The 17879-nt window shown below is 37.4% G+C and overlaps 1 protein-coding gene and 1 pseudogene across 1 annotated transcript in view; one reads left to right on the top strand and one right to left on the bottom strand.

The window, feature by feature from the left end:
* Eml5 (EMAP like 5) overlaps positions 1-17879 on the top strand; it is a 182690-nt gene that overhangs the window by 112098 nt on the left and 52713 nt on the right. Inside the window, exons 22-23 of the mRNA XM_071607616.1 lie at positions 16398-16550; positions 17652-17783. Coding sequence (XP_071463717.1) covers positions 16398-16550; positions 17652-17783 — 285 coding nt within the window. The remainder of the gene's footprint in view (positions 1-16397; positions 16551-17651; positions 17784-17879) is intronic.
* Positions 8860-15872, bottom strand: LOC114089592 (protein C1orf43 homolog pseudogene; annotated as a pseudogene).

Here is a 17879-nt window from a genome sequence, read left to right on the forward strand (position 1 = left end):
TAGGGTTTCCTTAGATATAATCAAGTTAAGATGAGGTCACATAAGATTAGAATGGCCATTACAGTTAATGACTGTGAAGACATAGTCATATAGATACATATGAGAAACACAGTATGGTGATAGACTCACAGACTGGAATAATGTGTCTGTAAGCCAAGGCATACCAAGTATTGTTGGGAACCACCAGAAGCTATAGAGAGTCAAGGAAGGATTCTTCCCTAGAACTTGCAAGAGGATTGTAGTACTGATCTACATCCCTAGCCCTTTTTCTTTTAGTTTGGGATAGGGTCTCACTAAGCTGCCCAAGCTGACCTCAGACTTGTAATCCTCTGGTCTCAGCCTCCCAAGTAGCTGGGATTATAGGCATGTACCACCATTCCTGATGCCCTTCTATTTTTCATCCCTGGGGAGTTTTCCTTATTTTTTAATGAGCTCAGCTATAAAAGAATACCTGCTATGCTAATCTTGCTTTAACTCAACTTTCTACCTGTTCTTTATCCGCACCCAACCAGCAGAATAAGAATTGAATAAAACATGCAACTGTGATGATTGATCTCAGTATTATTCTGTTTCTCTGCTTCTCCTTTGAAGCAGAACTCTTCAAAATAGTTGTTCCACAAGCCACTCCACTTAGGCTTTTATCTCTATTTGTCTATTGAACTTCCTGCCAGTCTCTTGGTTGGTCTTCACCTTACTTAACCTCATAGCAGTTTCTGATATAAGCGATCATTTCTTCTTTCATTTTTCTCTGGAACTCATGCATACCTTTGTTTCCCCGTCTATTTCACTGGCTCCTAACTTATTCCCTTTGCTGGCTCTGCTTCTTCTTTTTGCTCTCTTGGTGAATTTTCCGGTCTTCCCCTAGCCTTTTTTCCCCTCCATATGTACAATCACACTTTAGAGATTAGAAAAGTTTCTGCCTAGTTAGAAGACAGAAACTACATTACTCATTTCAAAGGGTAAATTTATTTTTAAAAAAGTATTATTAACTAATAAAAGGTGGTAACTACTGTAAAAAGGCTGTAGAGGTAGCTCTCATAGAAAGCAACTTCTACCTTTAGGCTGAGGAAGAGCAAACAAAGAATTTAAAGAATATTCAGACCTTTTTGGAAAGGGTGTGGCCGTCACCAGAAGGCTCAGTCTGTATATGGTGAAGAAGCCTGCTGGGGGTACAGACCAGAGCTGAATGGGCAGGACCACTTGGTTGGTGAAGAGTTTAACATAGGGCAAAGGCCACTGAACTGTGAGGACTCTGCTGTGTTGGTGGAGAATCTTGCTGGAGGCTGCAAATTGTAACTGAGTCATTAGGACCATTACTGTCATGGTGGAGAAACTTTCTGGAGAACTCAAATGAAGATTCCACTGTGAATATTGCTAGCAGGCTTCCTACACACCAGTATCCTGGCAATGTATGTAAAGCAGCACAGAAATAAGAGGGAGTCACCTTCTCCAGTTTGGACTTTATAGTGTCTCTCTAGCACCCTCTACTGGCCAAATTTAGTATCAGTCAGCAGGCAAAAGCAAAACAGTCTATGAGGTCCAAATAGTAAAATTGGAACTGAGCATCAATAAATTAGTTACTGGCACAGTCTGCCCTTTTGGCTAATCAGCATCCACATGCTCCTTTCTACACACATTTGATCTTCAGTACATTCACAGAACCAACGTTATGTTTTTAGCCAGAGATGCAGTTACCCTTGGTTCAAGTGAAGAAGTTCTCACATGTTCCTCAAATAGAGAAGACATATAGTCCCAGCAGTCTTTATATCCATTGATTACTGCAGTAATTACTGTCAAATTTAGTCAGAATCTTACTGAATATTCTATTGCATTGAGAATAATTGTAGGTTGGGGTTGTGGCTCAGTGGTAGAGTGCTTGCCTAGCATGTGTGAGGCACTGGGTTCAATTCTCAGTGCCACATAAATAAATGAATGAAATAAATGTCTATCAACATCTTTAAAAAATTAAAAAAAAGAATAATTATAAAACTGGGTGCAGTGGTGCATACTTATAATCCCAGTGACCCTCAGGAGACTGAGGTGGAAGGATCACAAGTTAGAAGCCATCCTCCACAATTTAGTGAGATCTTGTCTCAAAATAAAAAATAAAAAGGGCTGAGGATATAGCTCAGAGTATCACTGGGTTCAATCCTTAGTACTACAAGAAAAAAGAATAAATTGTGAAGCTAACTTCTAACGAATGTTATGAAATATTAAGGAAAAAACTAAATAGTGCATGTGTGTGTGTATATATATACACACACATACACACTAAGTATGTGTATATATATATATATACCATATACATATATACACACACACATACATATATGTGTGTATATGTGTGTGTGTGTATATATATATAAACATTTATACAACGTTGCTCTGCTCCTTGTTTCTGTAGTTGGTCATAAAGCTGTAGTTGATATCAATAACCTCTTTCTTACAGTACCTATTCTGTAGTTTCTTTGTCCATAGCCAGAACTTCACGTTCTTGACATTATTTAGCTGGTGGGGAGACCCAAACCTTTATTACTGAAGCATCTGAAATCTTAATAACTCTACCTTTTATTCATGGTTGCTATCATTTTCCATCTTTACCATTGATCATGGAAGGACTAACAGGCATCCCAAAAGATCCCCTAAGTTTCAGACATAGTACTCTTTGCCTTCTTTGTATAGCAATTACTCAGTTTCCCCTGATACATCACTGTAGCCAGAACTGTAATAACCCCTTTCTCTTCCTGTTGGTTTAGTGGCATAAGGAGCTCACCATGGCCAGATGGCAGTCTCATCTTTCAATTCAGTGGAACCATTCTTATGTCGTCTGGTAGAAGCATTCCTCTGGCGCTTGGGAACTTAGGCTATAAATCATCACCACTCAGAGTTTCTACAATGTGAAACAAAATTATACAAGTTGGTTACTAGATATAATAGAAGAACCACTGAATGTCCAGATGCATGTATTCTGGCAGTGAGGTACATAGCACCATATAGTAGCTTATCATTCAAAGCTTATACTGAAGCCTATAAAGACAGAACCCCAGTCTTTTGGGGTATTATTTCCCAAGTGGTGGTAAATTAGTCTTCAGTAAGCCATTTGACTTTCTGTTAGCATCTTTATCTGTGATAAAAACAGATAAATACATGGACATAAGACTAATCCTATACATCCTTCACTGTGCAATGAGTTCCTTGATCAAAGTATGGAATACTGTGATGATGATTTAAGGACTTTCACGGATGGTGGAGCAAGCAGAAGCATTACAGGCAGAAGGCAAATCCAGAATTCATGTCTACTCCTGTGAGTATAAATCCTTGCCCCTTCCATAATGGAAGTGATCCAATATAATCAACATGTTACCAAGTAACTGATTTGTATCCCTATTATGAGTTCCATTGGTCTTTGCTATTAACAGATTATACACTGCACAGTAAGATCAGCTTTGGTAAGGAGAAGCCCATATTTTTTAGCTCAAGCTCTATCTTTGCCAACATCAGCCCACTGAGCAAGTGCTAAGTGACTAGGAAAAGAGGCTGACTGATATCCTTAGAGCATATCACTTTGTGTGTTTTACTATTAACAGCATTCTCTGTAGTGGATTCCTTTGGTAAGTATTTCTTTGGATACAAAAAATTTCACTGCCTATGCCCTCTCTGAGATCTTTATCCTTCTATTTTCCAGATTTCCTTGTGTCGAATCTTAACACTCCTGTTTCTTCCAAGTCCCTAACTGTTAATCCAATCTGTTAGCAAATACAAATGAATCAATACAAATCTGCACATCTTGTTATCTCTGACTGCAAAGTGAAAAACTAGATGTAGTGCTTGAAGTGCTGCTCACTGGGAGGTTTTACCTTCACTTCTATCCTTCAGGGTCATCTCCAAGCAAGGTTGTAGTGCTTTCTTATGGGTGCCAATATATAGAGAAATATAAGTGTGGCTCAAATTTTTTCTTCCACAGTGAATTGATCATAAGGAACATCCATGAGACCATAGGTATAGATTGAGAGAAGGATACGGCATTGTAGCAGAAATTGTCAAAGGGTTTTGAGCCACCTGTTTACATACATTACTTACAACTTCCAGATCTTTCCAAGACTAATCTTTGACTATAAAGGCAGTGCTAAGAGGAAAGTTCATTTCACTAAGCTCATTCATTAAAAAAGAAAAAGTCAACATTTAAATGACTTGACATTACAGCTCAAGGCACCAGAAAAAGAAGATCAAATCAACACTAAAAGCAGTAGAAGACAGGAAATAATTAAAATCAGGGCTGAAATCAATGAAATTGAAACAATTGAAAAAAATGACAAAATAAAAAGCTTTTTTCTTTGAAAAAATGAATAAAATTGACAACCCCTTAGTCATTCTAACGAAAAGAAAGAGAGAGAAAATTCAAATTACTAAAATTTGTGAGGAAAATGGAAATATCACAACAGATACTGTTGAAATACAGAAGATAAGTAGATACTATTCTGAAAATTTATACTCCAATAAAATAGAAAATATTGAAGACACTAACAAATTTCTTGAAAATATGATCTGGCCATCCTGAATAGGGAGAACATACACAACTTAAATAGATCAGTTTCAAGCAATGAAATAGAAGACAGTATCAAAAGCCTACCAACTGGGCTGGGGTTGTGGCTCAGTGGTAGAGTGCTTGCCTCACATGTTCAATTCTCAGTACTGCATATAAATAAATGAATAAAATAAAGATCCGTAAACACTAAAAAATATTTTTTTTAAAAAAAGCCTAACAACTAAGAAAAGTCTGGGACCAGTCAGAATCTCAGCTGAGTTCTACAAGACCTTCAAAGAAGAATTAATACCAATACTCCTCAAATTATCCCATGAAACAGAAAAGGAGGGAACCCTTCCAAACTCATTCTATGAGGCTAGCATCAACCTGATACCAAAATCAGACAAAGACACATCAAGGAAAGAAAACTTCCAACCAATATCCTTGATGAACATAGTTGCAAAAATTCTCAATAAAATTCAGGAAAATCTCATGTTCCAATGGGGTTCATCCCAGGATGCAAGGTTGGTTCAACATACATAAATCAATAAACATAATTCATCACATCTTAGACTTAAAGATAAAAATCATATGATTTCAATAGATGCAGAAAAATCATTTGATATAAAATACAATACCCTTTCATGTTCAAAACACTAGAAAAACTAGGGATAGTAGGAATATACCTCAACATTGTAAAAGATGTCTATGCTAAGCCCAAGGCCAACATCATTCTAAATTGGGAGCATTCTCCAAGAACTAGAACAAGACAGGGATGCCCTGTCTCACCACTCCTATTCAACATACTCCTTGAAAAACTATCCAGAGCAATTAGACAAATAAAAGAAACTAAAGGGATATGCATAGGAAAAGAAGAACTCAAATATCACTATTTGCCGACAATATGATTCTATACTTTGAGGATCCAAAAAAACTCCACCAGAAAACTTCTAGAATTAATAAATGAATTCAGCAAAGTAGCAGGATATAAAATCAATACCCATAAATCAAATGCATTGTTATACATCAGTGCTGAACCCTTAGAAAGAGAAATTAGGAAAACTACCCCACTCACAACAGCCTCAAAAAAAAAAAAACTTGGGAATCAATCTAACAAAAGAGGTGAAATACCTGTACAATGAAGAACACTAAAGAAAGAAATTGAAGAAGACCTTAGAAGATGGAAAGATTTCCCATGTCTTGGATAGGAAGAATTAATATTGTCAAACTGGCCATACTACCAAAAGCATTATACAGATTTAATGCAATTCCAATTAAAATACCAGCAACATTCTTCATAGAAATAGAAAAAACAATCATGAAAATCATTTGGAAAAATAAGAGACCCAGAATAGACAAAGAAATCCTTAGCAAGAAGAGTGAAGCAGGAGGCATCATAATACCATACCTTAAACTATATTACAGAGCTATAGTAACAAATGGCATCATATTGGCCCCAAAAAAGACATGTAGTCCAATGGTAAAGAATAAAAGACCAGAAACAAACCCACATAAATACAGTTATCTCATACTAGACAAAGGTGCCCAAAACATACAGTGGTGAAAAGATAGCATCTTCAACAAATGGTGCTGGGAAAATTGGAAATCCACATGCAGCAAAGTGAAATTAAATTACTATCTCTCACCGTGCACAAAACTCAATGTGGATCAAGGACCTAGGAATTATACCAGAGAACCTGTGCCTAATAGAAGAAAAAGTAGGCCCAGTTCTTTACCATGTCAGTTAGATCCTGATTTCCTTAACCAGATCCTAAAGTGCAAGAAATAAAACCAAGAATTAATAAATGAGATGGGTTCAAACTAAAGAGCTTCTTTTTGGAAAAGGAATTAATCAAGAATGTGAAGAGAGAGTCCACAGAGCAGGAGAACATCTTTACTATGTGCACATCAGATAGAGCACTAATTTCCAGGATATATAAAGAACTCAAAAAATGTAACACCAAAAAAAAAATAATAATTACCCAGTCAATAAGTGGGCTAAGGAACTGAACAGACACTTCTCAGAATAATATATACAATTGATCAACAAACATATGAAAAAAATATTCATTCAGTCAGAATGGCACCTCTCAAGAATACGAACAACAGTGTGTGTCGGTGAGGATGTGGGGGAAAAGGCACACTCATACATTGCTGGTGGGACTGCAAATTAGTGCAGCCAATATGAAAAGCAGTATGGAGATTCCTTGGAAAACTTGGAATGGAACTACCATTTGATCTGGCTATCCCACTCCTCAACTTATACCTAAACAACATTAAAACAGTATACTATAGGGGCACAGCCATATCAATGTTTATAGCAGCACAATTCATAATAGCTAAATTGTGGAACCAACCCAGATACCTTTCAGTAGATGAATGGATAGGGAAACTTTGGTATATATACACAATGGAACATTACTCAGCATTAAAAAAGAATAAAATCATGGCATTTGCAGGTAAATGGATGGAGTTGGAGAATATAATAATAAGTGAAGTAAACCAATCCCCGAAAACCAAAGGTTGAATGTTTTCTTGATATGAGGGTGCTGACTCATAATGGCAATTGAAGGGGAGCATGGGAGGAATGGAGGAACTTTAGATAGGGCAAAGGGGAGGGAGAAGTGGGGTAGGGGCAAGAGGGTAGGAATGATGGTGGAATGAGTTAGACATCCTAAGCACATGTATGAAGACACAAAAGGTGTGAAAATACTTTGTGTATTGACTTGAAAAATTGTGCTCTATATGTGTAATATGAAATGAATTGCATTTTGCCATCATATATAACAAATTAGAATAAATAATTTAATAAAAAAAGAGAAATAGAAATCAAAACTAAGATTTCATCTCACTCCATTCAGAATGGCAGTTATCAAGCATACAAGCAATAATTGTTGGCAAGGGTGTGGGGAAAAAGGTACACTCATACATAGCTGGTGGCACTGCAAATTGATGCAACCACTCTGGAAGGCAATATGGAGATTCCTTTAAAAACTTGAAATGGAACCACCATTAGACCCAGCTATCCCATTCCTCAGTCTATACCCAAAGGACTTAAAATCAGCATACTATAGTGATGCAGCCACATCAATGTTTATAGCAGCTCAATTCACAATAGCTAAACTATGGAACCAACCTAGATGTCCTTCAATAGATGAATGTATGAAAAAAAACTGTGGTACATATACACAGTGAAATATTATTCTGCATCAAAAGAGAATAAAATTATGGCATTTGCGGGTAAATGGATGGAGTTGGAGAATATCATTCTAAATGAAGTAAGCCCAATCCCAAAAAAACCAAAGGCCCAGTGTTCTCTGTGATAAGTGGTTGCTGATCTATAATGGGGGGTAGGAGAAGAATGGAGGAACTTTAATTAAGCAAAGGGGAGAATAGGGAGAGGAGGGCACATGGGGTAGGAAACATGGTGGAATGATATGGACATCATTACCCTATGTACATGTATGACTGCAAATATGGTGCAACTCAACATCGTGTACAACCAGATAAAAGTTGTGCTCCATATGTGTACAATGAATCTAAATGCATTCTGCTGTCATGTATAACTAATTAGAACAACAGCAAAAAAGGGCTGGGGATATAGCTTAGTTGGTAGAGTGCTTGCCTCACATGCACAGGGCCCTTGGTTCTATCCCCAGCACTGACACACACACACACACACACACAAACAAACAATTAGGACAAATAAGAAAAAAGACTAGTTGTATATCATTTTCACTTGATATATTGCCACTGTGCACACTCAAACCATGGCTTGATTGCTCATGTACTTCCAATTCATGATTGGAAGTATAGGATACATAGTGACATAGGCATTTACTCTCTGACAAGGTCTAGTAGCAATCTAGAAGCTACTTCTCAAAAGGAAAATAATTATCTGTAAAGGAGAGCATGGAATTTGCTCTCGGATCCTGTGGTTCTTCAATATGATTTTCCTTGGGTAGCTTTCTAGTGGCTCCATATAGCATCCTTATGTACCACATATACTTTGAGTGTCATTGGATCTGCTGGCTCATTCTTCCCAAGTGAAAAATCAGCTTTCCTTCTTTTGCTCTGGTGCTCACTGCAAGCTGGAAGCCTTTCAGTGACTTGCAAAATTATTTGTTAGGTGGGTAGAAGCAGCTTCTCTGAAATGTAGTATATGTTGCTTCCATGAGGCTAACAGAGTGTTTTGCTCCTTTTGTTCATGTGATAGGTGATGGGAGGTACAGCAACTTGTCTTTTACCTTGGAGGGAATATCTTGACATACTCCAGACCAATAGACATCAGACACATCACTGATGTGGCTGGTGCCTAGGTGGCTGAGTTATTATCAGCCACTTTCTTGATTCACATGTCTTACTAAGGCATCTAAAGTACTTGTTGCTTCCTGCTTCCCAGATCCATTCAGCATAATGTCATCAATGTAGTGGACCATTGAGATGTTTTGTGAAATGTCAAGACCCTCAGGATCTCTGTGGACTATATTATGGCAGAGAACAGGAGAGTTGAAATAACCCTGAGGCAAGGCTTTGAAGGTATACTCAGGTACAAGCCAGGTAAAAGCAAACTGCTTTTGGTGGTCCTTTCAAATTGGTAAGGAGAAAAAAAGCATTAACCAAGGCAATGAGTCTAGTAGCAATGACTGCACACCAAATGTTAGGAGCTGCATTAATTTGTTCCAGTAAAGATGGTACATCTGGAGGATCAGTTTCAATTGGAGTCACTACCTGATTAAATTTATTATTCAGTTATTATCTAAAATTCATCTAATTTTAATATAGACCCAACAGGCAATTTTACATGATATGATAGATATCCCTACTCCTGCATATTTCAAGTATTTGATAGTGTTACTGATTTTTATAATTCTTGGGCTCAATATTTTGCTTCTGGTTTATCGTCTTGGTAGAGAAGGGAATCTCCAGAGGCTTCCACCCAGTTCTTTGTATCATAGTGACCTTTAGCCCATGGATTATAACAGTAGCATGGAAGAGTCTACCAGTTGCCAAGTATTGTAATTTAGGAATTGGGTGGGTCCTACTGTGATTCAAACTTGACCTAAGATTTCATCTATTATATATGATCCCCATAATCTTTCACAATGGTAGAAAATAACATCATTTTGTGTCCTAAAAATTAGAATCAATTCAGATTTTATGTGTAGTAATCCTTGAAACTTTGGATATTTTCTTTTTCCAATTTGCGGCCATTCTCTTAAGTGGCCACAGTTCCCTTGGGAGAAGATATGTGTCATATATTTATGATAGTTCTACTGGATTCTAGCCTCCCCCTCAGTAAGGGGCTCCTTGTATAAACATTGGCTTAGGTCTGAAAACTGGTTAAGAATCTATGGTTCTCCATTGTGGGAATTTAAGTCAGGTTTTTAGCCACCACATCTGAAGTTTCTTCTGTTAAATAAATTGTTAATCTGGTAGCCTACCTATTTCATTCATACAGAAATGTGCTTAATTAGCCATCAACAGAAATCCCTACAGACTAAAGTATTCTGATTATCAGTACATTCCTCCCATCCTTTTCTGTAAAAGAATCTATTTTGGCTTTAGTGATTAAGAGCTGCCACTTGGCCTCTGCTTCTTCAAGGTTCCTGTTGAATCAGGGAGCCCATATCAATGGCAACCTCTCCTATGATCATTCCTGACCTACATAGAAGAACAGTTACAGGGCTTGCTAAGATGCAGGTGCTGCCCTTAATATGTCATTGCCTTAGTGAAGGAACTATTTCTAGACTTTAGGGGAAGGGGTAGATATAGTTGGTGGGTGGGTGGGTATGAGGTTGCTAATGAAAAATCTGCTTTAACATTCATACCTCCCTGTGCTGTTGATGTAGCTTAGTGGTAGAGCACTTGCCTGGCATGCATGAGGCCTTGGGTTTGATCCCCAACACTGAAAAAAAAAAAAAAAGAAGCAGCAACTTTCTTCCTTCCTAAGCTTTTAGATTCATTCCTTTACAACAAGCATCAACTTATGGATCAAGTTTGACCCACCCTCTCATTTTTATAGTTTTTTTTTTTATCACAACCATGCCCATTTACTTATGTGTTGTCTGGAGCTGGTTTTGCACTACAGTACAGTAACAGAGTTGAGTAGCTATGACCGATATTATATGGCCTGCAAAACTGAAAACATGTACTGTCTATTCCTTTAATAAAAATTTACTCATCTCTGCCCTACAGCATGCTGAGATTTGACCCAAATTATGAGTCTAGTGGCAACGGGTAGTTATGCTAGTTCTTCAGAAAGATGAGCATTCCTTTGCAAGGCAATTGCCCCAAAAGGTCAGACTTCTTAAACACAGGGAAAGAAAGCAGGTGAGACTCAGAAAAACAGAAGTTTGAGATCTCACCTTTGTTTAAGTCCAACGAGATGTGCCCTTTTGGTGCCCTAATTTTATTTCTTTTTTAAAATTTTGTTCTAATTAGTTATACATGACAGTAGAATGCATTTTGACACATCATACATAAAATGGAGTATACTTCTCATTCCTCTGGTTGTACATGATGTAGAATCATGCTGTTTGTGTAATCATATGTACATTTGGTAGTAATGTTCAATTCATTCCACTATCCTTCTTACCCCCATGTCTCCTCCCCTCCCTTCACTCCTCTCTGCCTAATCCAAAGTACCTCTATTTTTCCCAACCCTCCCCCATTATGGATTGGCATCTGTTTATCAGAGAAAACATCCATTCTTTGCTTTTGGGGATTGGCTTATTTTTCTTAGCATAATATTCTCCAGTTCAATTCATTTACCTAAGAATGCCATAATTTCATTATTCTTTAGGGCTGAGTAATATTCCATTGTGTCTATATACCACATTTTCTTTATCCATTCATCTGTTGAAGGGCACCTAGGTTAGCTCCATAGTTTAACTATTGTAAGTTGAGTTGCTATAAACATTGATGTGGCTGCATCACTGTAGTGTGCTGATTTTTAAGTTGTTTTGGTATAAACTGAGGAGTGGAATAGCTGGGTCAAATGGTGGTTCCATTCCAAGTTTTTTGAGGCCCTGGGTTTGATCCCCAACACTGAAAAAAAAGGAGCAGCAACTTCCTACCTTCCTAAGCTTTTAGATTTATTCCTTTACAACAAGCATCAACTTATGGATCAAGTTTGGCCCACCCTCTCATTTTTTATAGGTTTTTTTAATCACAACCAAACTGCTTTCCATAAGGGTTGCACTGGCTCCCTAATTTTCATACAAGAAATTTAGTGAAGCTGTATAATTCAGTTGACATTCTATATCTGCAGACAGTGAAATTTGTGTTTAGATTTTAGTGACTATAATGTCAGGTATTCTTTTATACTCGCTGTGGAAGCTTTCTCAGACTGCAATTCATGCTAGGAATTTAAGGACCTGAGCTCGTTACGTCTTTCTGTAGATTCTTCATGCAGTCAGAGGAATCTGTTTCACAACACTGTCTTTTTACTTGTCTTTGTAGTCATCATTATTATAGTGGTCAAGGGCAGCAGCCTCTTGGGCTTCCAAGGCATTAACTTTAATAGGTAGTTTATTACAGTCAACGGCAGGATTAGTAACTTGATTAATTGTGACACCAGTGCATGCCTTGGATTATCAGCATCCCGTTTCCTACTGGTAAGGACTCAGCACTGTGCTCAAGCCCAAAGACTATGATGTGTTAACTAATATAAGGTGGTTAACTAGTAGAAGGCTTAAAAATATTTTAAGAGATGTATAAGGAGCAACTGCAGAAAGCAGCTACTATATTTAAGGCTAATGAACTTGAAGATCAAACTCCTATACCACTCTCTGTGGAGAGTGCATGCATGCCACAGGACCCTGAACCACCTACCAGTGGTAAAGAAATTTGCCAGAGGACATGTGTCACAACTGGTCTAGGAAATCCTTTGTTATAATGGTAGGAAAAAAAAAAAAACATTAATCTGCTAATGTCTAGACACCAGAAGGAAGCAAAGTTCCTTCCTTCTGCTTTGGCCTTGCACTGTCCCTCTAGTACCTTTACTAGCACAAATCAAATCAGTTGGCAAGGGAAAAATGTTTATAGGATTCAGTTTCAGTAAAAAATAATGGGATTAAAATAGTGAATTTGGAGCTAAGCAGCAATAAAATTAAGAAAAAGTTCTTATTCTATTTCATGGATGTAACTGCCATCTATATGCTGTTGCCTCATATTTTTATATCTCTTGCCTGTACCCCCTGATCTCCAGAGAAGAATTAATATGTCAAACTGGCTCTTTGCTGTCTTCAATTGAACTTCTTAGGCATCCTTACCCAAAGTGGTACAGAAATGAATACTTGTACCTTGTCTAGTTTCTCTCATACCAGTAAATGGCATCACCATTGAAGCAGAAACCACCACTTACTCTACACTCAGTTGGTTAAAGTTCTTTCATATGTATTTTCAAACATGTCCAAATCCTACCACTTCTCATCATTTCCACTGCTGTCATCCTGCTCCAGGTCATCTCTCGACTCTCAGATCTCAAATTACATCCTACATTTCTTCATTGCCAGTTTATGCTTGTTAATTAGATGACTACTTATTCTCATTCTGTAACAGCTGTACCCCATCCCTCTTCCATCTTATTTCATGAAAGGTTCAAAAGCCTTAGGGTTTTTGTATGCTTGCTGCATCTCTTGCTGTCAGAGTAAGCCCATTGTTCTGTATTTATCAGTGTAGTACTAACCTTTTTTAAAAAAATTAATACTAACAATAATATTAATATCATTTGCGTAGTTTTGAAACCTAGATTTTTCTATCTTTAACTAATAATTACCTATTGTCAAATTTCCCTTTTATTTTGTTTTGTTTTGTTTTCAAAATATTCTCATCTGTTAAATTAAGAGTGTCTCCCATAGAAAAGCAGTGGAGGCCCCATAGGGCAAGTACAAAATAGAATTAAAACTCCCAAGGGTTTGTCTTTAAAAAAGAAAAGGCAGAACCTATTTTCAAATTTTAAAAAACATTTTAAAGCATTTTAAAAGATGGCCTCATTTCCTAAATTTCTGATTTCTTGGGTAGAATCTACTAAGATAGCAGTCTTCTCCCCCCACCCCCAAAAGTTTCCACTTATGTTATTGGCATTTGTTAGTTAATAGGTAAAATCTCTTTTTCTTTTTCATCAACTTAATTTCTGTATTGCTGCATTTTTTTAATATTTATTTTTTAGGTATAGATGGACACAACAGAATGCCTTTATTTTTATGTGGTGCTGAGGATAGAACCCGGGTCCCACCTGCTCTAGGCAAGCGCTCTACTGCTGAGCCACAATCCCAGCCCTGTGTTGTTGCTTTTTAATAGTTCATTTTATTCAACAACTAAAGTCAGACCAGTACACTGCCTTATTAGGGAAAACCATTCCTGTATACCATCTTGTATGTTGGAATAGATCATATCAGGTATCAGAACATTCTCTTTTATTCAGTGTATTCACAAGAAGATTGAATGGAGGTAGAAGGGCAGATCCTTGCATATGAGGCAAGTTGTGTTAAAGTTTCAACACATCTTGGTTTAAGTGGAGTGCCAGGGTAAGTTGTTGCACATAACACACACTTCCTCACTGCCTGCAGCCCCAGTTCCTGTCTGCCTTTTCCACCAAACAACTCTGAGACAACCTAAACCCAGAGGTTACCAATGGATTGAGTACAATGGGGAAGACACCTTACTTCTACTCTTTGGGATTAAATGGTCTAGAACCGAGTAGGGGAACTATGGCCAAAAACAAGTTTTTGTTTAAGGAAGCTTTGATAGAAACAAGAATGACATATGAATTCAAATCCAGAAAAAAAAATGCTACTGGGGAGAAATAAAATCGTAGCTGATGTTCTTAAAAAAACCTATAAGAAAGGGTTGGAGAATGACCTTTTATACACAAGCTCTAAGAACCCTGGACACAACAGGAGCTTTGTCTAACACAGTTTGGGTCTACTGAGCCAGATTTCTTGAGAGCTGCCTAGCAGGTAGCCTACCTCGTATATCACATCTGTCTGGCTCAGTCTGCAGTGAGAGTCCTTCAGCTCCATCAAAGTGCTCTCCAATGTGTTATAGGCATCCTTTTTTTGTTGTTGTTTATTTCTTTCTTTTTTTATTATTGGTTGTTCAAAACATTACAAAGCTCTTGACATATTATATTTCATACATTTGATTCAAGTGGGTTATGAACTCCCATTTTTACCCCGTATACAGATTGCAGAATCACATCGGTTACACATCCACGTTTTTACATAGTGCCATACTAGTGTCTGTTGTATTCTGCTGCCTTTCCTATCCTCTACTATCCCCCCCTCCCCTCCCCTCCCCTCCCATCTTCTCTCTCTACCCCATCTACTGTACTTCATTTCTCTCCCTTGTTTTTTTTCCCTTTCCCCTCACTTCCTCTTATATGTAATTTTGTATAACGATGAGGGTCTCCTTTCATTTCCATGCAGTTTCCCTTCTCTCTCCCTTTCCCTCCCACCTCTCGTCCCTATTTAATGTTAATCTTTTTCTCATGCTCTTCCTCCCTGCTCTGTTCTTAGTTGCTCTCCTTATATCAAAGAAGACATTTGGCATTTGTTTTTTAGGGATTGGCTAGCTTCACTTAGCATAATCTGCTCTAATGCCATCCATTTCCCTGCAAATGCCATGATTTTGTCATTTTTTAATGCTGAGTAATACTCCATTGTGTATAAATGCCACATAAAGCTCCTCAATTCCAGGAAATTCTTGACACATTTGCTCTTCTGACCGGAGGGGAGGGACTTATGTCACCTGGGTAGCTGGGGAGATTTCAGGGGAATGAGGTCTCCAGCTGATGGTTGGTGCTGGTAAGTTCCCAATTCTTGCCTTGACCATGGTGGCCAGCTCACTTAGGGTCTCTTGATGGCACAGGTACTCACTCTAACTAAACACCCCTGTCTCACAGCAGGCTAGTGCCTGGCTATTCAGCAGGGTATCCGTGAGGGTCTTCCATACAACTTTGAAAGGAGTAATAGTGTTTCACAGATCTAGCAAGGAGGAGCAGAAATTATTGCCCATTAAGGAACGGTGGTGCCAGCCTTCAGCATGAAATGGGATCTCAGAGGCAAGGATGGCATCCAAAAGTTTCATCCTGTACAAATAGTTGTAGCAACTTTGATTTACCTGGGTTTCCAGTTGTAGCAGACTTGTGTCTGCAAGTTGCTGGGATTCATACTTGATGTTCTGAACACTGAAGAGTTGAGTGTCATTCTCCTCTTTTAAGTCTTTGGGAACATTGTGTCCCACAGGGACATGGGGTCCCGTTGTAGGTTCATTTGCAAGTGCATGATTGCTTCTTCACAAAAATAAATAGCAGTACAAATATCAGGCTCCTGTAGGCCATCACATGCACCCAGGCACAACATTCACCCAGGACTGCCTCCCCACACAGAACTGCATGGTTTTCCCACTGCTCTGCCTTGTTAGCCAAGGCTGCAGGGAAGAAGCAACCATGCCTGGATTCCCTGGAGTTTGCTGGCCATTTGCTTATGGGGGGGAGATCAAGCCAGACCTTGTCTGAAAACATAGTGCCTGGGGGACTAGGAAAGGAGGATGACACCTTCCTGTAACCCCTCCCAGCACTTGGCTCAGACAGGCAATCTCAACTTTTTTTTTCAGCTTAATTTCTTTTAAGACAAATATCAGTACTCAGTTTGGTTACATTTAGAAATGAGTTTAATTTTTTTTTTTTTAGAATTTCTTACTGGAATTTTCATAGAAAACTTCATCTGCATCTCTTGACTCCTTTTTTATGTTGATTTGAAGCCATAATAAATATAGGCATCTTCTTTGAAATTAAAGGTCCTTCAAGCATGTATTTTTTAAAAAAGAAAATTTCCTAATACATACTCTTTTCTTCCTTTACCAGGTGGAAGATGTTGCTGTTTTTCTCCTGATGGAAAAGCTTTAGCTGTAGGTCTCAATGATGGAAGTTTCTTAATGGCAAATGCAGATACTCTAGAGGATCTTGTGTCTTTTCACCACAGAAAAGATATTATTTCAGATATTAGATTTTCACCTGGTAAGATTGCATTTATTTGATTATTAACTTTGGTCTGAATATGAGTAAATGTATCAATGTGTGGTTTATATTAGCTTGTTTTATTTTGGAATTTTACTTTTTTGACTAGAAGGAGCAGTAAGAAATAAAAGCCCTGTATTTGATTATGCAAATATCTTGCTTAGTGCTAATTCTTATTACTAAATTTTCCATATGACTTGGGCCAGGACACTACTCTGAACTTCACCTTTCTCATTTGTAACATAAAAAGAGCTTGACTGTTTTCATGACATTCTTGATATTCTTAGTGCTTTTAAAATTGTATTACTTTGTGCTGGGGATGTAGCGTAGCATGTGAGAGACCCTGGGTTTAATCCCCAGCACCACAAGGAAGAAAATGCATTAATTTTACTCATACATACCAGTTTTCTTGCAGTCATTATTTATTACAAACCTATTATAGGGCTGGGGCTATAGCTCTATGGTAGGGCTCCTGCCTCACACTATTAGACACTGGGTTCGATCCTCAGCATCACATAAAAATAAATAAAGATATTGTGTCCATCTATAACTAACAACATTTTTTAAAAAAACCTACTATAATACAGTTTTTTAAAAAACCTACTATAATATATTATAATACAATACAATATTAAGCAAAATTTACTTATGTTGGTCTAGATCTTTTTTTTCTAAATTTAAAGAGTTTTTTTGGTCATGAAAACATACCAAAATTACATCATATATAATTTTGACAGTTTGCTCTCCACTGAACTAATTTGTTTCACTAAAATTTACTTTATTATGTTATTTTTTTAAAATTGTAGATGGACACAATACCTTTATTTTATTTATTTATTTTTATGTCTTGCTGAGGATCAACCCCAGTGCTTCACACATGCAAGGCAGGCACTCCACCAGTGACCTACAGCCCCAGCCCCTTGTTAGTTATTAATGTACTTGAAAATGTAATCATTTATCATTTAATACATCTGTTCAATACTAGGTAACTTATGAAGCACCTAAGATTTCTCCAAAAAGATATTAAGAAAATTAACTCTAGTTGCAGAGTGTAAAAACATTTCCACAAGTAGAAAATGCCAAAATATGTTTCTGTTGTAGGATCTGGGAAATATCTGGCTGTGGCATCCCATGACAGCTTTATAGATATATATAATGTAATGAGTAGTAAACGAGTGGGAATATGCAAAGGAGCTACAAGTTGCATAACCCATATTGATTGGGATATTAGAGGTAAGACTTCAAACAGTTTAATATTTAATAAAAGTTTGATTTATAAATAAATTTTATTACACTAAAATTTGATTTAGTGTAGCTAAACATGATTTG

The sequence above is a fragment of the Marmota flaviventris genome, chromosome 2, assembly GCF_047511675.1.
Source record: "Marmota flaviventris isolate mMarFla1 chromosome 2, mMarFla1.hap1, whole genome shotgun sequence".
In the NCBI taxonomy this organism is placed as follows: domain Eukaryota; kingdom Metazoa; phylum Chordata; class Mammalia; order Rodentia; family Sciuridae; genus Marmota; species Marmota flaviventris.